Source organism: Perna viridis, chromosome 13 (genome assembly GCF_037379345.1).
Source record: "Perna viridis isolate PV_CMFRI_1.1 ecotype Kerala chromosome 13, ASM3737934v1, whole genome shotgun sequence".
Lineage (NCBI taxonomy): Eukaryota > Metazoa > Mollusca > Bivalvia > Mytilida > Mytilidae > Perna > Perna viridis.
The window spans coordinates 3,243,449-3,265,634 of record NC_142457.1 but is presented as its reverse complement, the minus strand read 5'-3'; the positions used below and the strand labels follow the sequence as shown (position 1 = coordinate 3,265,634).

General features: G+C 34.6%; 2 protein-coding genes across 3 annotated transcripts; one reads left to right on the top strand and one right to left on the bottom strand.

The window, feature by feature from the left end:
* Window positions 1–1,928: 1,928 nt before the first annotated feature.
* LOC148599261 (CD209 antigen-like protein 2) lies at window positions 1,929–15,103 on the top strand. 2 transcript variants are annotated; one of them, XM_088559774.1, is made up of 6 exons: window positions 1,929–2,094; window positions 12,601–12,689; window positions 13,453–13,543; window positions 13,659–13,783; window positions 14,262–14,377; window positions 15,020–15,103. In XM_088559774.1, the coding sequence occupies exons 2-6, from the start codon at window positions 12,615–12,617 to the stop codon at window positions 15,045–15,047; spliced, it is 435 nt and encodes a 144-aa protein (XP_088415900.1). In that variant the 5' UTR covers window positions 1,929–2,094; window positions 12,601–12,614; the 3' UTR covers window positions 15,048–15,103. The 2 variants fall into 2 exon arrangements, with proteins under 2 accessions (XP_088415900.1, XP_088415899.1); XM_088559773.1 differs by lacking the exon at window positions 1,929–2,094 and adding an exon at window positions 11,701–11,859.
* LOC148599260 (uncharacterized) lies at window positions 15,098–19,405 on the bottom strand. Its single transcript, XM_088559769.1, has 5 exons — window positions 19,078–19,405; window positions 18,373–18,511; window positions 17,075–17,211; window positions 16,800–16,977; window positions 15,098–16,160 (listed from the first exon to the last, which is right to left on the bottom strand). Exons 1-5 carry the CDS (start codon window positions 19,284–19,286, stop codon window positions 15,534–15,536), a joined length of 1,290 nt encoding a protein of 429 aa, XP_088415895.1. The 5' UTR covers window positions 19,287–19,405; the 3' UTR covers window positions 15,098–15,533.
* Between the last annotated feature and the right edge of the window lie 2,781 nt (window positions 19,406–22,186).

The following is a 22,186-nucleotide window of genomic DNA, read 5'->3' as shown; positions in this document are numbered from 1 at the left end:
AAGAGTGATTTTAGCGGAAATCAAAAGAATGTAATCAAGATACAACGATATGGAAAACAGACATACACAACAAAGGATATAAAGTAACTAAAATAATACCTACAAAATAACAAATATAAATGAACAACTCGGACTCCACTAAAAACTGGCAGCATGGACCACGAGCACTGGTAGGGTAAGCGTCCTCTGCTTTTCTAGAAATACACGCTGAGTTGCTCATAAAAACTCAAGTCCAAGGTAGACGAAAGAGGAAAGGAAAACTATGACACGTTGAATAAATCAGTTTTCATGGTGCAAATGGAAACACCGTAACGATCCACGAGTTCATGATGACTACCATAAAATTGTGTAGTAATGACTTCCATCTTGTAGCAACATATCCCTGTTCCAGAAGCCTAATGGTAAGAAGTCTAGCACGATACAAAATGGTTGCGTAGTTACGGCAAGCTCTTGCATAACGTATGAGTTGTGATATGAAAACTCCATACGCAGGTGCTGAAGGGCTGTTGCCACAGATAAAAGGAAAATTGACAATTCTGAATGAAAAGTCATCAAGTTTGGTCAGAAGTTTTCCTTTATTATCAATTTTTAAGTGTAAGTCACAATGTCCGTAATATCCGATATGATTCTTCTAGGAAACATCTCTGTGTTTTTGATCAAGATATGTTGACCTCATATGTCTTCCTTCTTACAATTTCTGCTCTAACAGTTACATGTTCTTAATTTGTACACGTGTAATCGATCCATTAATTATTATACATGGTCCGTCCACACGACCAGCTTACAAAGCATTTCTCGGAAATGAAAACGACCCCCCCCCCAATAAAAAACACGGTAAAAAAACAAAACAAAACAAAACAAAAAATGCAAATTTAGAAGAAAGAATTTTAGGTACTCAATTGATGGTAAGTATTTAAAATTACATTATTACTTAAGCAAACACGAATAATGCGAAAACCCTGTCGTTTGTTGTTGTGTTGTTTTATATTGAAATTAAAACTTGCTTTAACGATGTTATATAATAGATGACTTATTGACATGCCGTAAGTGGGGGCTAATTTTGTTTGCTATGACTCGGGGATAAAAAAAATTAAACCAATTGAAGTTAATTTGGGACCACCCCAAATTTTGTTTCTGGATCCGCCATTGTTCAACAGTATGTATACAGTTTGATTAGCCGATAAGTATACAAGTCGATTGCCCTGTTGAGGGGTTATAATGTATTCCATTTGGCTTTTTACCTGGATCATCCTATGATCAAGCCTTTGTAATGTGTACTTGTAACCCCTCGTATATAATATTATTGTTGACATTATATGAAAAGGGAGTCAACTCTGTGTGTCATTGCATAAGAATTACTATGGGCATGCATGTGTTATAATACTGTGATTCTGACCCAGGGGAACCAAATAATCAGGTTCACAATATTTTGCAATTTAAGTTCTTCTCTAAAAAGCTAAATTTGAAAAAAAAATCTCAAAGAAGGATTACCGACAGACAGACAGACAGACAGAAACACAACTAAAAAAACAATAGAAAAAATAAAATAACTTTAGCAGCTAAAAGTGCAAAAATACTGAGAAATGAAATAAGATAAGCAACAGTAAGTTTCTCATTCGATCAGGAACCATGTGATTACCTACAGGAGTGTTATACCGATACATGTATGTACCGAAACTGGGTGCAGAAAATACTTAGGACCACCCAATTGGTACACATAAATCTCTGTAGAAGGGTATGGTAACTCGTCTAAAATATGTTATAAGCGGCTATTTAATGTTTAAAAAATAGATTCGTCCAGGATTCACCTGTCCTTTATATCCATTATCGTACATGTACCTGGTATTACATACTATACATGTGCTTCATTATGTAATAAGTCGTAGTCAAATGTATTTAAACGGATTCTCTAGGTTGATAGTGGAGTAGATAATTCCGATGAAGACTGTGTATTATTTAACTGGGATGGTAAAGGAGCTTGAAATGATTACTCCTGTACAGCTAGACATCTATTTATTATTTAACTGGGATGGTGAAGGAACTTGAAATGATTACTCCTGTCCAGCTGGACATCTATTTATTTGCCAGAAAAAAGTAAGTTAATGTTGTTACAAGCTCGATTGATAAACATAGATAAATTGTGTTCAAAAGTTTTCTATAAGTAAAATCCAAATTTATTTAGCCCTTGCTGAGAGAATGCCAACGCTTGTTAACCTTTCTGTAAAAATGTAACATCTATACTCGTACTCTGTTTAGTTTATTTATTGCTTGAAGGTTATTTGATATGACTGTAGAGAACAGTATACCGAACTTGATCTGTGTAAAATGTTTTGGGACCAGATGAAGCCTGTTCTGTGGTGTGAGGGTTTGCTCGTCGTTCATCGATGACCCATGGATGACCTTGACCTGTTCATCACGGTTGGGTTGGTTGTCTCTTTGACATATCCATTTGCGCCATATGTCGAACAACAGATGCTATTCGGAGCTTGTTAAGAATGGACAATAACGACTTTGAATCGCGTAAAGACGGTTCTCGATCATTAGGAATATGCTAGATTTCCTAGAACATCCGTACTGCGCCTGCGTTAAAAATTGAAAAAAAAACTTCCGAATTACATGTACATCATTTTCGACATTACTTACAAACGGCTTCTTTTCATGTGTCTTGTAAAGAAATCTGAATTGTGTAAACATGTATATTCCATCACTTTAAACAATATATTTGACTACAACGATGACGAACCACATTGTACCATATCAAAATGTGGTATAAAAAATTGCAAAACATGCAACATTCTTATAACCGACCCTTACTTCTCCAGTTCCCTTACAAACAAAACCTTCCATACAAGAAGTCACGATGACTTAAGTTGCAAATCAACAAACTTAATATATAGATTAGAATGCAACTTATGTGGTTTAATATATGTCGGAGAAACGCAAGGACGATTAAATAAAAGAATGTGCGGTCATCGTTCGGGAATTAACACCACCAAATTCCCGACAATTTATAAACACTTTAATCAACAAGATCATTCAATCGTCTCCATGAAAGTTCGTATTTTAGAAAAAATTTCCCATCCTACGAACAGTCCCGTTCTAAGTAAAAACTATAGTAGGGAAAGAGAGGAGTACTGGATACGCAGACTACGTACTGCAATACCTTACGGATGCAATGACAACATCAAAAGTATAGGAAACCATTCAAGCCAATATAACAATAACATAAATGTGATGAATTTATTTGACAAAAATCCAAGACGGGAAAGGAGTCATGGCCATCGCCACTATACGTCACCTAAGTTACATGATGTCTCCATAGATGGTCTCCTTCCTTTCATACAAAAACCTCTTGGACTTCATCGCATTAGAACCAAACTTTATTCTATACCTCTCACTCTACTACACTCCCTTTACAAAACAAGTCTTGACACTCCTGTTTCTGACCCCACCTCTTCATTATACAGACTTGTTGCCATCATTTTGGATATTGGTTTCCCCAGACTCTTTAAACCAGTTTGTGTGAAAAGTCAAGATGAAGAAAAACGATCATTTCTTCCACTACCGTTTGTCAACAAAGGTATAGATGCAATTAATTTGGCTAACATCCTCCATCACAAAAACGTTACCAACAAAATTCTCCATACCAATTATTTCATATTCCTATACTTCACCCATCGCATCCAAAATTTTCAATTATAAAAGGCTATTGCAGAACCTCGAGATTGAGGACTTCAAGGCTAAACCACCTGACTGTTCTTGCAAAACCTCTCCATTCAAATATGGTGATTATCGAAAACGAATCTCTGCGTAATATCCTTTCTAAATGTCCCAAGTACCGTGAACCACTCTCCATAAATTGGAATTATAACTTTAAAGTTCTTATGGATGCCGTCGAGGACTATGCAAGAAAATGGATAAAACGAGAACAAGACTACATTGATTCTCTGTCAGAGTGGTTGAAGGCCGTGAGGTCTTTAATTTTGAAACGAATGAAAGTTTTAAGTAGGTCAATGAGTGCCAAGGCTACATCAGTTTTCAAAGACCCCGATGTAGCAAAAACAGTGTCTACTATACATGACAAATATGTTGTCGTACCAGCAGACAAAGCCCAAAACAACATTGTTTTTGTCTGCAAAACGTTTTATATCCATTGTTTATTATCAGAGGTAGACGTAGAAAATAATAGAAGTGATAAGACCTACACTCTTTCCAAAGAAGAGATTGTGGAAAACCATAAATCTGTGCTATCCTCTTTTGGTCTCTCTACCAAGGACGATGATTGTGATTTACCGTCTATGTACTGGATTCCTAAACTTCACAAGAATCCATACAAACAACGTTTCATAGCTGGATCTGCAAAATGTACCACCAAACCTCTTTCAAAACTTTTAACTTCTATACTCACAACTGTCAAAGAGGGTCTACAGTCCTACCACAACACTTGTTACTCCCGTAGTGGTATTAATTCAATGTGGATCTTGAAAAATTCAAAAGATCTTTTGGAGACAATCAGTTCAAGACTATTATCTGAATATAATAGCATTAAAACCTATGATTTTTCAACACTGTATACTTCTATTCCCCATACTCAGTTAAAATCCCGACTTAAAAACATTATACATCGTTGTTTTTTCCAAAAAAGATGGTACACCTAGATACAAATATATAGTTCTTGGTAGAGATTCCTCATACTTTGTAAGAAATAATTTCAAATCATCTTCCAAATATACAGAGGAAGATGTTTACAAAATTCTGGAATTTTTAATCGACAACATATTTGTCGAGTGTGGTGGACGTGTTTTTCAACAAACGGTCGGCATTCCAATGGGAACAAATTGTACTCCTTTACTAGCTGACCTATTCCTTCACTCTTATGAGGCTGACTTTATAGCTGATCTGATCAGAAAGAAAGAATATTGTTTGGCTAGATCCTTCAATCTCAGTTTCCGCTATGTAGATGACGTGTTATCTTTAAACAATCCTAATTTCGGGAATTTGATACATCGCATCTAGCCAAAAGAACTTGAGATAAAAGATACTACACTGTGAAGTCAGCCTCATATCTTGACCTACACTTAGAAATCGATGGTAAAGGAAAACTATTGACCAAACTTTATGGCAAACGTGATGACTTTTCATTCAGAATTGTCAACTTTCCTTTCATCTGTGGCAACAGCCCTTCAGCACCTGCGTATGGAGTTTTCATATCACAACTCATACGTTATGCCAGAGCTTGCCGAAACTACGCAGACATTTTGTATCGCGCTAGAACTCTAACAAATAGGCTTCTGGAACAGGGTTATGTTGCTACAAGATTGAAGTCATCACTACAGAAGTTCTATGGTCGTCATCATCAACTCGTGGATCGTTATGGTGTATCCATCAGCACCATGAAAACTGATTTATTCAACGGGTCATAGTTTGCCTTTCCTCGTTTGTCTACCCCGGACTTGACTTTTTATGAGGAACTCGGCGGGTGTTTCTAGAAAAGCAGAGGACGCTTACCCTACCGGTGCACCTGGTCCATGCTGCCAGTTTTTAGTGGAGTCCGAGTTGCTCATTTACTTTTGTTGCTTTGTATGTGTGATTTTGGTTGCTTTGTGTTCTTTGTTGTGTATGTCTGTTTTCCGTGTCTGGTCTTTGTCCCTGGATTGCATTCTTTTGATTACCGCTATAACCTTGGTTCCCTTGATTACTCTTTAAAAACTTGATTATTTATCACAATATTTTTCAAAAATGTTCAATGTTAACTTTGATGACATTACCTTAGTGCTCGTTTGTAAAAGCTTTTAAAATTTTGTTGTCTGAAAGCACATGATCGTACATTTCGGTATCTAAGTAGTCTGTCTCTATATGTTTTATGAAGATGTTCCAATAAGTCTCGAGGTCTTCAGCCAGACACTTTTTCCTATTTTGGATAATTCACATGCTAAACACCATCCTTTTTAATGTCTTGACAAATTTCCTGCTCAGAAGAAATATTTGCTATACCGTCAATAACAGCTCTTGCAAATCTCGCCAGATGAAACGAGAACGGAAATGGCGCAATTATTTTTTATATAGTTATGAAAAAGAGTGTGTGATAATTTGCGTGGATGACATATTAATACATAGGTTTGATTTGGTTGTTTTCAAATATGAAAATATAATTGCATCTATTTCGACTTTTACGCCATTTTCTAGATAAACGACGTATCATCAGCTGATTTTATCCATGTAATCTGTTCTGCCACTTCACTCTGTAATTTAACACTCAACGATTAACCTTTTTGGATGATTTACACCAGCAAAAAATAATACAATTGATGTTTAGATCGGTTTTTGGAGTTCGTTGCCTGATATTGATAAAAAATACCTCGAGAATACCCTATGTTTTATATTGTGCGTCTCGAATGCGTGGCAGTCGCGAATTAATGCAGGTCCGTCCTCTAAGAATGTTTCTTTTACCAACATCAAACAAGTTAAATTAACAACACACTGTATTAACATTAAATGCGTTTACCGATGTTTGAAAGAGAAGGAAGCTAATTTTGGTCAGTCGAGAATGAATTGAAACAACTTAGGTCACGGCATATCATAATAAATACACAAATGTTAGATTATTCCCTGATTCTAAGTTAAAAATTTTCTCCGACTGAAGTTACAACATTTGTTGCGCGCTGTGTAAGGGACATCAATAGTAGTTTCATTTATATATATTTTTTTTATTATGTTGGGCGTTCTATAACACTTTAAAGTAAATACATTTATTGTTATTTGTTTAGGTACTCCAGTCTATATGAACCGATAAAGATGTTTCCTCCAGCATTATACAAAATACAACAATATAATGAAAATATGTTGAAAAATACTTCAAAGATTAATTTGTAAAGAATCAGAATTATCTAATATTTATGTGATTGTGCACGGTCGAATGGACCAAGTCCTCATACCTTACACTTATCTACCTGTGTAAGTCCATGAACTCTCGCGATGAACTGGTCTGGCTTTCCATAGGTTGGTCCTCCCAAATGTTATTTTGGAGTGAAACATAATCCAATTTTTTGTTATGACAAACAGGTCAATAAAATACCAATTTTTTCACAGTGTGATATTAGACTTTTTAGTGTAAAATACATCATGTGTACCTTTTTATATCTCATGTGTGATACATGTGGTTGAAAAATGCATCACTCATGCCATTTGGACGCCATGTTTTTTATTTGTAAACCAAACGTTCCATGTATTTGCTACCTGTTTATATAATGTGATATGAACTGGTTGTACACTCCTTGAGACGTTTAGGTTTCCCACACGCACGATAAACGAACGCTCCTAGCGTGCGTTTAAAGGTGCACTATACAGTTACATTAAGGCGCACTGTTTCGCACACCAAGTTACCCCGGTCAAATTTTGTAAAACTTAAAATTAAAAGTTGAAATTTGGGGGATATATTGATTAAATGTAGATAAGTATTTATACATAGACACATGTAATATATGTTATGGTAAACAGGTGTAATTAAAATGAAAAATGGTATCCGGAACGTTTCAGTCCCCTGCCGTATTAGGTTCTCTCCTCAGCATCAGATGGCTGATTTTCAAAATACCTTATTTCGCACGAACATTTTGGGACTAAAATTGTGAGAGTATGAATCGAAAAGGGTCTAATTATCTTTACCTTTTTTCCACCTACTCCATGCATGCTTTCAACCTGTGGTAGTGTCCAAGTGCCTGATATTTTATAAAACGTAGTATTTGGCTGTTAGTTTTGGAAAGGCACCCCTAATTTGTACTAAAACTCAGTAATATTTTTTTCAGTATGTTACCATGGCTACTGGATTTTATAAGAATAATCACTAAATTACTTATAAATGACTTGAACCTCCACACACCAAGGATTTAGAAAATATGCACATTTTTATGACAAAACACTAGACATTTCTGTGTAGACTGCCTCAAAACAGCTTTATTTCAACAAAATGAGACCAGTTTTCAGAAATGACCTAACTGTATTGTACTACCTAAACACACGATAGACGAAGGACGAAAAATGATAATATTGACATATAATGAAGACAGAAATAAATAGAAAATAAAATGAAAATGAAATTATATAAAATAATAATAGCAAAAAATATAAAAATAACAGTTAAATCAAGGAAATAACCGAAGTACAAAAATAAACGAATGCTCGTATCGTGCGTGTAAACGAACGCTTCTATCGTGCGTTTTAAAGAATGCTCCTAGCGTGCGTTTAAACAAAGGCTTCTATCGTACGTTTATCGTGCGTTTAAACGTACGCAAAATGATGTGTAAACGCACGAAAAACGATGCACGAACGCTAAAATAAGAAACGTAAACATCTCAAGGAGTGTATTAGTGAGCTTTAATATCTGCACTTACTTAACAAGTTGAAAAAATGTCCGGAATACTACATATTTCAAAAGATATATATTCCATTTATGACATCGAATCAAATAGTTTGGTTTATAAGTCTTATATGTGATCTTCTAACACTATAGTCATCTACAATGCCGTCATTTCAGTGGTTTAATGTCATTTCAATATCTCTTATTATTGAATGAAAATAGAATTTCTTATGTAATAGAACCAAACTCGAAATAAGAACCTCAGAACATTTAAGACTGGGCACCTGTTTGAAGATAGGGAGTACATAACAATTACCGCGATTTTTTTCCATCAAGTCACGATAAGTTAATGTACCAAAGACAGGGGCACAATAATTCTTAAAATTCTTTACGAGCAGAAACTAAAAGATATCAGGACTGAAACAATGATAATAAACGAAAACAACTGAAATAGGTTAATCTAACGGTCCTCCATTATCGTCGAAGTACTATGTCCTTATCTACATGTACATGAACTAATTAGAAATTTCTTTGCCCACTGAATGTGACAGTAATACTGTGTATGTGTCAATAGAGACGTATCAGAAATGAAGCTTTTCTTTGTTATTGCAAGTGTAATTGCAGTTTGCACTGGTAAGGATGTTTTGTAAAACTTACCTAAACATTTCACCTTGAACATAATTGTTTCATATAACAATTATAACCTTGGTTCCCTTGATTACTCTTTCATAGCTGTTACTCCATTCCGTCTATAACCTATTTCGACTTTTACGCCATTTTCTAGATAAATGACGTATCATCAGCTGATTTTATCCATGTAATCTGTTCTTCCACTTCACTCTGTAATTTAACACTCAACGATTAACCTTTTTGGATGATTTACACCAGCAAAAAATAATACAATTGATGTTTAAATCGGTTTTTGGAGTTCGTTGCCTGATATTGATAAAAAATACCTCGAGAATACCCTATGTTTTATATTGTGCGTCTCGAATGCGTGGCAGTCGCGAATTAATGCAGGTCCGTCCTCTAAGAATGTTTCTTTTACCAACATCAAGCAAGTTAAATTAACAACACACTGTATGAACATTAAATGCGTTTACCGATGTTTGAAAGAGAAGGAAGCTAATTTTGGTCAGTCGAGAATGAATTGAAACAACTTAGGTCACGGCATATCATAATAAATACACAAATGTTAGATTATTCCCTGATTCTAAGTTAAAAATTTTCTCCGACTGAAGTTACAACATTTGTTGCGCGCTGTATAAGGGACATCAATAGTAGTTTCATTTATATATTTTTTTTTATTATGTTGGGCGTTCTATAACACTTTAAAGTAAATACATTTATTGTTATTTGTTTAGGTACTCCAGTCTATATGAACCGATAAAGATGTTTCCTCCAGCATTATACAAAATACAACAATATTATGAAAATATGTTGAAAAATACTTCAAAGATTAATTTGTAAAGAATCAGAATTATCTAATATTTATGTGATTGTGCACGGTCGAATGGACCAAGTCCTCATACCTTACACTTATCTACCTGTGTAAGTCCATGAACTCTCGCGATGAACTGGTCTGGCTTTCCATAGGTTGGTCCTCCCAAATGTTATTTTGGAGTGAAACATAATCCAATTTTTTGTTATGACAAACAGGTCAATAAAATACCAATTTTTTCACAGTGTGATATTAGACTTTTTAGTGTAAAATACATCATGTGTACCTTTTTATATCTCATGTGTGATACATGTGGTTGAAAAATGCATCACTCATGCCATTTGGACGCCATGTTTTTTATTTGTAAACCAAACGTTCCATGTATTTGCTACCTGTTTATATAATGTGATATGAACTGGTTGTACACTCCTTGAGACGTTTAGGTTTCCCACACGCACGATAAACGAACGCTCCTAGCGTGCGTTTAAAGGTGCACTATACAGTTACATTAAGGCGCACTGTTTCGCACACCAAGTTACCCCGGTCAAATTTTGTAAAACTTAAAATTAAAAGTTGAAATTTGGGGGATATATTGATTAAATGTAGATAAGTATTTATACATAGATACATGTAATATATGTTATGGTAAACAGGTGTAATTAAAATGAAAAATGGTATCCGGAACGTTTCAGTCCCCTGCCGTATTAGGTTCTCTCCTCAGCATCAGATGGCTGATTTTCAAAATACCTTATTTCGCACGAACATTTTGGGACTAAAATTGTGAGAGTATGAATCGAAAAGGGTCTAATTATCTTTACCTTTTTTCCACCTACTCCATGCATGCTTTCAACCTGTGGTAGTGTCCAAGTGCCTGATATTTTATAAAACGTAGTATTTGGCTGTTAGTTTTGGAAAGGCACCCCTAATTTGTACTAAAACTCAGTAATATTTTTTTCAGTATGTTACCATGGCTACTGGATTTTATTAGAATAATCACTAAATTACTTATAAATGACTTGAACCTCCACACACCAAGGATTTAGAAAATATGCACATTTTTATGACAAAACACTAGAAATTTCTGTGTAGACTGCCTCAAAACAGCTTTATTTCAACAAAATGAGACCAATTTTCAGAAATGACCTAACTGTATTGTACTACCTAAACACACGATAGACGAAGGACGAAAAATGATAATATTGACATATAATGAAGACAGAAATAAATAGAAAATAAAATGAAAATGAAATTATATGAAATAATAATAGCAAAAAATATAAAAATAACAGTTAAATCAAGGAAATAACCGAAGTACAAAAATAAACGAATGCTCGTATCGTGCGTGTAAACGAACGCTTCTATCGTGCGTTTTAAAGAATGCTCCTAGCGTGCGTTTAAACGAAGGCTTCTATCGTACGTTTATCGTGCGTTTAAACGTACGCAAAATGATGTGTAAACGCACGAAAAACGATGCACGAACGCTAAAATAAGAAACGTAAACATGTCAAGGAGTGTATTAGTGAGCTTTAATATCTGCACTTACTTAACAAGTTGAAAAAAATGTACGGAATACTACATATTTCAAAAGATATATATTCCATTTATGACATCGAATCAAATAGTTTGGTTTATAAGTCTTATATGTGATCTTCTAACACTATAGTCATCTACTCGAAATAAGAACCTCAGAACATTTAAGACTGGGCACCTGTTTGAAGATAGGGAGTACATAACAATAACCGCGATTTCTTTCCATAAAGTCACGATAAGTTAATGTACCAAAGACAGGGGCACAATAATTCTTAAAATTCTTTACGAGCAGAAACTAAAAGATATCAGGACTGAAACAATTATAATAAACGATAACAACTGAAATAGGTTAACTCCCAAATCTAACGGTCCTCCATTATCGTCGAAGTACTATGTCCTTATCTACATGTACATGAACTAATTAGAAATTTCTTTGCCCACTGAATGTGACAGTAATACTGTGTATGTGTCAATAGAGACGTATCAGAAATGAAGCTTTTCTTTGTTATTGCAAGTGTAATTGCAGTTTGCACTGGTAAGGATGTTTTGTAAAACTTACCTAAACATTTCACCTTGAACATAATTGTTTCATATAACAATTATAACCTTGGTTCCCTTGATTACTCTTTCATAGTTGTTACTCCATTCCGCACATGAAGCGATTGATCATACATGTTAAACGTATTGAGTATATACCAATATGAGATTAGTTGTCAGTTGACTAATCTGTTTCATAATATACATTAATAATAGCCTGCTAATAAGGATGGGTTATTTACATGGAGTACAGGATGTATTCATATTATTTAATGTAGGCATGTAAATGATTTAAAAAATAGGTAATGCCTGTCCAGAGTTCGAATTAATGGAGCAGACTTCAGATCTGAATTTATTAATTACGCATCCCTGTTTAATCATTAGCTAAAGTTATGTGATAGCTTAAGGTTGGAGACAGAACTGACGGTATAAAGTATCATTATTTTGCGCCCGTTTTTTGTCGTCATCGTCGTTAATAACTCTCCAGTTTCTCCTCTGAAAGACTGTATACTTTGTTAACAAGGTTGGTCATAAGCTGCCTTAATGAATTGCGTCAATTATGCTAGTTACGTATGAAACATTTTCTTCTATTTTTGTATCTCTACTTTGCAAGCTGTAGTAATAACATGTGGAATAAAACTTTCGACCGATGTAAGGATTCTTATAACAATTAAGATTAAAATGTTTATGTACAATAAAAAAGCAAAATTCAACTTGAGTCGAATCAATTTCAATCTAGTTTCAGAGTGCTGTATGGAAGGATGGGTAGAGCATAATGGGATGTGTTATTTCCTTTCACATGATAAGGCAACATGGTACGAATCGCTGGTTAGTATAAAATATATATCATTCTCCTTTAATCAATACCCAGCAGCGGATTAAATGGAGTGTCTGAAAGGTGGGCGCTATGAAGGAAGAAAGCCCAAGAAAACAAGGATATCCACACAAAGAAATATCCTGCCCTGTCAAAAGCACTTTAAGATTCTTCACTATTAAAGTCTTGTGCATAACTTGTCATTGTGAAACAAAAAGATAGGGAAAATGTTATTTAGCTGATAGATCCATATACTATTTCGACTGTCATTTGAAGGAATTAAAATTAAACATTTTAATCGGATTTCAACTCGATATTTTTTAATTATCAAGTTTTGTGTGTCGATTAAATTTGAAGATAACCATTGAAACTTTTGAGTCTTGTAACATTTCCCCCCATCGCATTTTTCTTTGAAAGGTACTTTATTTCGTGGATACCAATTTTCGTGGGTAAGGGAAGAAACACGAGTGGATTCTTGAATTCGTTAGGAACCAGGTTTCGTCGTTTTGTCTACCCACAAAAACCACGAAAATTGCTACCCTACGAAAAATTGTACTTTCACAGTACCTTAACACATTATTGAGAACGATCATAACTTACTAAATTAAAACCTCCCCAAAACTTTTATTCAATCCGTATCGGACGAATGTAACGTACATCAATGACCTTATTTCTTTATGAAATTGCAAGAATTGTACATGTTTTAGACCGGCTTTATGTTCTCTGAGCGATTTGCTTATCATTTTATGTTTGATAAGTATTATTTTATTATCAAAGGCAGTATGCTCTTCGGTGTATGGAAACTTGGCCGAGCCTGATTCTCCAGATGTACAGAATTTCTTGGTTAGCCAGGCTAGACCGAAATCAGGCAAGTATTTGTATATTGCCAATTGTCTTTCTTTCGCGGTCGGCAGATAGAAACGTGACAAATGACAGATCATGCATGGGTTATAATACTGTGATTCTATTTAATTGTCTTGTAGCAACTACTGAATATAAGTATTGGATAGGAGTTTCCGACATCTTCAAAGAAACCAAATGGATATTTTTGTCAACACAGCATGCTGTCCAGACTTCTTACTGGTACCCAGGGGAACCAAATAATCAGGTTCACAATATGTTGCAATTTAAGTTCTTCACTTAAAAGTTAAATTTGAAAAAAAAAACATTCAAAGGATTACCGACAGACAGAGAAACACAACTAAAACACAATAGAAAAAAACAAAATAATTCCAACAGCTAAAAGGGCAACAAATACTGAGAAATGAAATAAGAGAAACAACAGTAAGTTTCTCATTCGATCAGGAACCATGTGATTACTTACAGGAGTGTAATACCGATACATGTATGTACAGAAACCGGGTGCAGAATATACTTAGGATCACCCAATTGGTACACATAAATCTCTGTAGAAGGGTATGGTAACTCGTCTAAAATATGTTATAAGCGGCTATTTAATGTTTAAACAAGTAGTTTCGTCCTCTTCCAGAATTCACCTGTCCTTTATTCATTATCGTACATGTAACATTGCACTGCCTACTATACATGTATTTCACTGTCTAACAAGTCATAGTCGGATTCTCTAGGTTGGTACTGGAGTAGATAATTCCAATGAAGACTGTGTGTTATTCAACTGGGATGGTAAAGGAGCCTGGAATGATTACTCCTGTACATCTAGATACCTATTTATTTGCCAAAAAGAGTAAGTTACTGTTACAAACTCCATTGATAAGGTTTGAACTTTTAGTTATTATAATTACTTGTGTACAGTAATAAAAGAATCCTTGATCAATTTTACGATTTTGAGGCCAACTATATACACCAGCAGCCGGTCGTTAACTCGAAATGGGTTTCATGTGTATTGTTTCGTTTTCACTTTAAGTTTATTTTTATGTGGCTGGTATTTAAAGGGGCAACTACTTCCCTGTATTTGTGTATATTGTTGTTTTGAGGCCAGATGCAGAGGGTTTCCTCGTTGTTCATCGAAGACCCGTGGATGGCCCTGAGCTGACATTTTTCATCATCCCAGTGGGGTTGTTGTCTCCTTGACATATTCACCATATCCATTCTCGTTATATTTCGGACGTGAGCTGATATTTGGGATTTGGTGCGATTGGAAAATAATTTAATCAAATAATGACTTTTGATTAGGTACCGATGGTTCTCGATCATCAGGAATATGCGAGACGTCCTATATCATCCGTACACCGCCTGGGTTAAAAATTTAAAAAATCACTTCAGAATTACACATATATACACTATATATTGATTAAACGTATTGCACATAGAAAAACTTGAAATCCTAATTGAAAGGCAAGATTTACTGTTTTCTTTTTGTTTGTAGAAATGCAGATGTAAACATTGTCGGCTGACTGAATTTGGGAGTTGTTAAATATTGATATTACAATAAACAACATTATTATTTTGATGTTTTTATTTTAGTTCATATTTCCATCATGTAGACCACTTTATTACTTATGTGTAATGTTACGTTTGCCATTTTTTCCTCTTGACATACATGTACATTTGCAAGATGGCAGAATGCACTGCATAACAGTTGCATGTGTAGAAATTCCAACGTTGGCATAAAATATCACTAGAACATACTCATTCAGAAAGGATTGTTAGTATTTGAATATACACCACTTTTACGTGAGTATAATGACGTACATGTAATTTAATTACTGTACACAGAAAGAATATAATCGGACATTGAATCAAGAAAGCTCATAAAACAGATTATCAAGATATCAATTCAAGTAACCAAAATTATCTTAAATGTTTTAAAAACTTGATTATTAATTATATTATAATTTTTGACAATGTGCAATGTTATTTTCGACGACGTAATCCGAGTGCTAATTTCTTAAAACTTTTAAAATTTTGTTGTCTGAAAGAACATAATCATACTTCCAGTTCTCTAAGTAGTCCATCTCTATATGTTTTTCGAAGAAGTTCCAAAAAGTCTCGAGATCTTCTGAAAGATACTCTATACGTCCTATCTCGGATAATTCACGTGCTAAACACCATTGCAATTTATTCATGTAGTGATACTTTCGACCGTCGCAGTGGTTTTCGGTCCTACAAGTCACATCCTTTTTAATGTCTTGACATATTTCTTGCTTAGAAGGAATATTTGCTAAACCGTCAATAACAGCTCTGGCAAATCTCGCCAGATGAAATGAGATCGGAAATGGCGCAATTATTTTCCATACAGTTATGAAAAAGAGAGTGTGGTAATTCGCGTGCATGACGTGTTTATACAAAGGTTTAACTTGTTCGTTTTTAATTGATATGACATTTCTTGACAAGAAAGGAAACTTATAAGTATATCCGGTGCAAAATATAATTACATCTATTTCCACTTTCATGTCATTTTCTAAGATCAACGAAGTGTCATCAGCTGATTTTATCCAGGTAATCTTTTCTTCCACGTTACTCTGAAATTTGACACTCATAGGTGAACCTTTGTGGATGATGTACACCTGAAAGAAACAATATAATAAGCAAGTAAAAAAACAACACACTGTATTAACTTTTAAAAAGAACGTATCTATAGATGAATGGACCCGATACCGGCAGAATATAAGATTAGCGATAAATAATCAAAAAGTAACAGTGGGTAACAATTGGTAAATTATCACATGCCTCAAACAATTATACGCCACGCAATCTTTAAGAAGTTGTTATTTTTGATAAAAAATATTTTCATGGATTGATTTGCAATATTCAATCAGCACTTCAAAGTTCTACAATTGCACTATGAGCTGTTTTAGATTAATGTGTCTCTCTGCCACCTGCAAAAAAGTCGACTGATTGACCCCATTTCTTCCACTAGTTTTTTAGGACTTAGTATGCCACGTGTTTGAATATTCTGCAAAATCATCTGATGTATACCACCGGTTTCTTAACGTGTTTGTAGTTACAGTCGTCAAGGTTAGAAATAAATAAGTCGTCCAATGAGTAATAGTTTCACTTAATTTCGCCAGCGGCTTTTGTATAGAGATAATAAGGCAATAACACTAGAAAAGACATTGTGATTTTTCTATCAAAATTATCTAAGCATTGCTGAACCATCTTCCAATTATCCTCAGAACTTAACAACCACGTGCCTCTGATCTCACCTTCGTAGCATAGTCAGACAGCTGTCTACCAACATCTTTTCCAGAATAAGAAGCACCAAGAACAGCCACCGTTTTGTCTTTGAATACATCAGGTCTTCTGTAATCTCTGCTGTGGAGTACTCTCCCTTCAAATCTGTTCAGACAAGCAATCGATGGCATGTTCGGAAACACACTATTTCTGATAAAAAAAAAAATAACCATTCATGTTAATTCTGAAAGGTTCGAAAATCTTGATCATGAACCATTTGGCACCTTTTAAAATCGTGTATGCTTACCCATTGCAGACAATTACGGCATCAAATTCCTCGGTTGTTGATTGGCTAGGACATCTGACATCACTATAAGTAACGAGCCATTTTGTTCTATTGTCTGATGTATCACTGGGTTCAAGATTCAATACTATTGTATTAAACTGAAATGTAGTGGGAAAATGAGTCAAATGATTCATGAATACTTAGTACATATGTACCAATCATATATTACAAATTTTGATATGCTGTACAAGGAGTAACCTCTCGTCAGCAGCATTGAAACAAAATATAAAGGAAGACCTAAATCCCTACATAACTTGTAGGCCTATACAAGAAGTTCTCAATCGAAAAGTATTGAAATAGTACATGTAAGCCAAATCCAGCACCATGAAGCTCTACAATGCGCAAACAGTACCAGGAATGAAGCCTTGGTGTTTTATAAATTTTAAAATTTGTTCAACTGCAAATTGTGATCAGTGATATATAAAATGATTCGTGGTCAGACAAGTTGGTGAGTACTCTCGAGGACCTTTGGGCCACCAGCAAGGGTGTTTGCCCAGTGGTCAGACAAGTTGGTGAGTACTCTCGAGGACCTTTGGGCCACCAGCAAGGGTGTTTGCCCAGTGGTCAGACAAGTTGGTGAGTACTCTCGAGGACCTTTGGGCCACCAGCAAGGGTGTCTGTCCAGTGGTTTTTTCAATATAGTACCAATCATATGATATTGCAATATGCTGTACACGTGTTTCAAGGAGTAACTTCCTCATCAGCAGCGATATGCTGTACACGTGTTTCAAGGAGTAACTTCCTCGTCAGCAGCGATATGCTGTACACTTGTTTCAAGGAGTAACTTATTTGTTTCAGTATTTATTTTGAACCCATAAAGCTTTCATTTCTATCTACTTTATCAATTAGGGAGGCAACGAGAGAGCCATTTCTCACCATAGCAGGGAGGCAACAGTGAGCCATTTCTCATCAAATCAGTTAGGGAGGCAAGAGTGAGCAGTTACTCACCATTGGCAAATGATAAGTCTACTTCTCGGCATAAGGTAGTGTTATTTTCCAGGCCCGAAACATGTCTTGAGAGCTTTTGTAAAAACAGTCTTAAAGACATAAATGTCACTAACATTTCACTAAACTCAACCGTAAAACAATGTTAAAGCGTTCAGGACTGCAATTGTTCATTTATTTTTTATAACATACCTACATAATACTTCTATCAAATCACTTTTAACAACGGTAATCACGTGAGAATGTTTACTACGGAGGGACAGGCGGGGGTAACACCATGTAAACCCTTCTCAATCGGAGCAGGAACATCTTACTTTTATATACTTCAGAAGATTATATTCCTTGACAAATCTTTCTAAATATTCATATATATCTTCCCTGGTAGAAAATGTCGGTAGGTGAGGGTGGTGAGGGAAACCTGGAAACTCCATCAACTGCTTTGGGATGTTTGTTCTGCAACAGATATATTAAAATCACATGTGTATGACAAAGTCAAATCAAGAGTAAAACTGAATTAAACGCAATGTAATAAATGTCAATGTCGCTGAATAAAAATTTAGCAGCCAACTGAAGTTATTTTTTTTTAAATATCGACTAGTTTACTGCATCTAACACCAGATTCTAATGAGCGATTTTATTCTTTTGTGGAAACATGATTACAGTTGAGTAATATGAGGAAAGCATACCTAGACTAAAGTTATAAGTTAATAATTATTCAGATATACAAAACAACTAGCATTCTCAAGCTGCATAGACAGATTAAAGGAGATGACCTATGATAAATTTGGATTGATATATAGAAATGTACTGGAGGTCTTGGGCCATTTAGTCACCACCCCCAAGCCATTGATTTTAACATCAGTGAGTCTGTTAAAAAAAACACAATAAAATCCAACGATAGTTAATAAACAATGACACCTAAAGGTATAAACATCACTAAGTATAGTGCACATTTTCTGTATCTTTTATTCTCTTGTGTGGCTTCATCTTAGTTTTGCATTTCTTGCAGGTTAGTTTACCTAAGGCCACTATATATTGCTGATGATGGTGGATAACCAAATTGATCACAAGGTCCTGCTTCTGTAAAATTCCACTGGCCCCCAAATGAAGACGATCTTTCAAATGCCACTGGTTCAATATCTCCGACCGGGTCTGTCAGGTTTCGAAGAGCAGCAATACCACATACACCAGCTCCGATAACTGCAGCCCGTTTTTTTAAAGATTCCATGGTTTGTTAAACTGTCTAATTGGAAAATAGATGTTAAATATTAATTATACTTAGGAGAAAAAAAAATGAATATTCTCTTTGCATGTTTACTGCTGCATGGTTAAAATGAGGTTTCTTATGTAATCAAAGGATAGATAAACATTGTGTTACCACAGGTCTCACTAACCACTTCCGGGTCAAATGCTCCCCCTCCCCCCTATGTAGTACCAAAAACACACTGAATCTAGACATATGTATTGTAAGTGCATTATTTGTGTGTATTCTGGTTAAAAGTAATCGAAATAAAGCTGAGAGTGTGTACTTTAAAATCATATATGTAATTTACTACAAAAGTGTATGAATATTGTTTACATGTGTGAGTAATTGGCCTCCATGCTGTCAGTTAGCAGAAAAGGTAAAAATGTTGATTTTCAGTATTTTTTATTCAAGTAAATTTTGTGAAGAATTTCTACAGTCATTGTTTCATTAGAATAATGATTTTGAAAGCCTTATTTTTCAAGCTTTGCAATGGTATACAACTTTAAGGAGTCATCTGTCCTGGGAATTCACAGAGAAACACTGAAAATTACTTGTTTAACATGTAAGTAATGGAAACGTTAGAAATGGTTAGGTCTCACTAACCACTTCTAACGTTTCCATTACTTTACATGTTAAAAAAGAAATTTTCAAAGTCTCACCATAAGTCCTCTGCAGGTTAAAGTTAAGGTAAAGTCCAGAGAAGCCATTGAATATTGTGAAATTAGCATAGAAGCCTATGGGAAGTGGAATTAGTGGTTTCTAGCCTTTATCGAACAGACAGCAATTTTATCGGATTTGACCGAAGGTCCGACGAGTTTCGTATAGACTGGTGTATCAAATAATTTCTTAAATAAATAACTAAGGTAACTTGTCTTTTCTTACCGTTATTATAAGAATAAATTTCCACTCATAACTAAACAACTTCTTTGAATGTAATACAACAGTATAACCTCGTAAATAGTCGGTTAGATGTAGAACTATCACTGGACATTTAAAGTTTACAACAAGAAATATTTTAGCGTAAGTATCATGTATAATCCTAATGAGATTTGCTGTCCGCATATGTATATGTATTTATCAGGTCATTGACTATGACCTATGCAACCAGGCACTGTCTAATTTTACTACACTTCTAACTGTAATAGTTTAATTTCTTCTGTTGTCTTATTGTGTATGAGTGAGTTTGTTTAGAAAAAGTATCGAAAATTATCGGATCGATGAATGAAGACGAAATTTAACTTGGTATTAAAATTTTGACCCGAAACATTTAACATTTGAAAGCCGCAATTTTCGCAAAAATTGATATATAGGAAAGTGCAATAAATGAGGTGATTAAAAAATTGGCAACATGTCCGGAACTTAAAAATGTGCTAAGAACACGTGTTTCAAAATATATGCATTTTTAAAAAAGTTAAAGGGATACCCGTGATTTGTTTTATACTTAACACTGCAAAAATCTAAATATTTTTTACAGTACAGTAAAACCATTTTTATCAATAAAATCAAAAATTGGGCAACAAAAATTGTATCACTTGAAAACGACAAAATTATTAGTGATAACGAAGATGTTTGTAATACTTTTAATATTTTTTTGTAAAAGTTGCAGATTCAATTGGTAAAGATGTTTTTTGATGAAGACAGCCCCCCCCCCCCCCCCAGCATGCACAAAATTAAAACTTTGGGGCATCAGGATACATGTTTAGAATTCAAGTCAACAGACGATGGCACTGCTACTTAACTACTTCGTAAAATTAATATTAAGAAAGCTACAGGTGTTGATAATATCTCATCTAAGCATCTACATGTTGGGGCTCCTGTTCTTAACAAAAAATATTACATCTTTATTAAATAATACTATTTGTAATTGTAATTTTCCAAGCAGGCTTAAAGCAGCACAAGTTGTATCTTTATATAAAAAAAGTGATCCACTGGACAAGAAAAAGTTATCGTCCTGTCAGTATTTTACCAACGATATCTAAGATATATGAAATGGTTCTGTCCGATCAATTGACAAATTATTTTGAAAACATTTTTCATTCCTTTTTATGTGCTTTTAGAAAAGGGCATGGGTGTCAGAATACTTTGTCGAAGCCCCTTGAAGATTGGAAATCTGCAGTCTTGATAAAAACCAGTATGTGGCAGCTATATTAATGGACCTTTCGAAACCTTTTGATTGTCTGTCTTTTAAGTAAACTCTCTGCTTACGGCTTATCATCTAAATCTGTGAAATTACCGGAAAAGTATTTAACAGGTCACAAGTAGCAAATCAAACTTCAGGAAGTAGTCAGTGACTGGGCTGATATTACTAATAAGGGTGTGCCTCGCGGTTCTATACTCGGTCCCTTGCTTTTTAACATACCTATAAATGATAGATTTCGTTTCATTGGACATGGTACTTTATATCATTATGCTGATGATAACACCTTGTCTTATGCTGATCATGACTTTGATAATTTAATGTCTGTTCTTTTAGAGGAAAATACTGTACTGATAGAATAGTTCAAAATAAACTGTATGCAGGCCAACCCTGAAAAATTTCAGGCTATTGCTATTGGTATTAAAACTCATAATAAGAAGCCTGTTTTTAATATTGAGTCAGCTGTAATAACCTGAGATGATGTCAAATGATTTGGGATTGATATAGACTATCTACTGAATTCCAATCAACATATAAAAAAACATGTCGTAAGGCCTCATTGCAGCTCAGTGTGCTTAAGCGCATTGGCTGCTATCTCTCCAAATTAAATGAACTTACCATATTTCACACATTTATTATTTCGAACTTTAGTTTTTGTCCTTTGGCATGGCATTTATGCACTAAAAGTAATAGTTCTAAATTGAAAAAATACAAGAGAGAGTCTTGCGATTTATATATGGAGACT

What these genes read in the sequence shown, in the direction of transcription:
- LOC148599261 (XM_088559773.1), top strand. Translation starts at nt 11,814, where the DNA reads ATGAAGCTTTTCTTTGTTATTGCAAGTGTAATTGCAGTTTGCACTG. An exon ending in TGTAATTGCAGTTTGCACTG is followed by an intron (nt 11,860 to 12,600) that starts GTAAGGATGTTT and finishes ATTTCAATCTAG; the next exon opens with TTTCAGAGTGCTGTATGGAA. An exon ending in CAACATGGTACGAATCGCTG is followed by an intron (nt 12,690 to 13,452) that starts GTTAGTATAAAA and finishes TTATTATCAAAG; the next exon opens with GCAGTATGCTCTTCGGTGTA.
- LOC148599260 (XM_088559769.1), bottom strand. Translation starts at nt 19,286, where the DNA reads ATGGAATCTTTAAAAAAACGGGCTGCAGTTATCGGAGCTGGTGTATGT. An exon ending in GCAATATATAGTGGCCTTAG is followed by an intron (nt 18,512 to 19,077) that starts GTAAACTAACCT and finishes TATCTGTTGCAG; the next exon opens with AACAAACATCCCAAAGCAGT. An exon ending in GCCGTAATTGTCTGCAATGG is followed by an intron (nt 16,978 to 17,074) that starts GTAAGCATACAC and finishes TTTTTTTATCAG; the next exon opens with AAATAGTGTGTTTCCGAACA.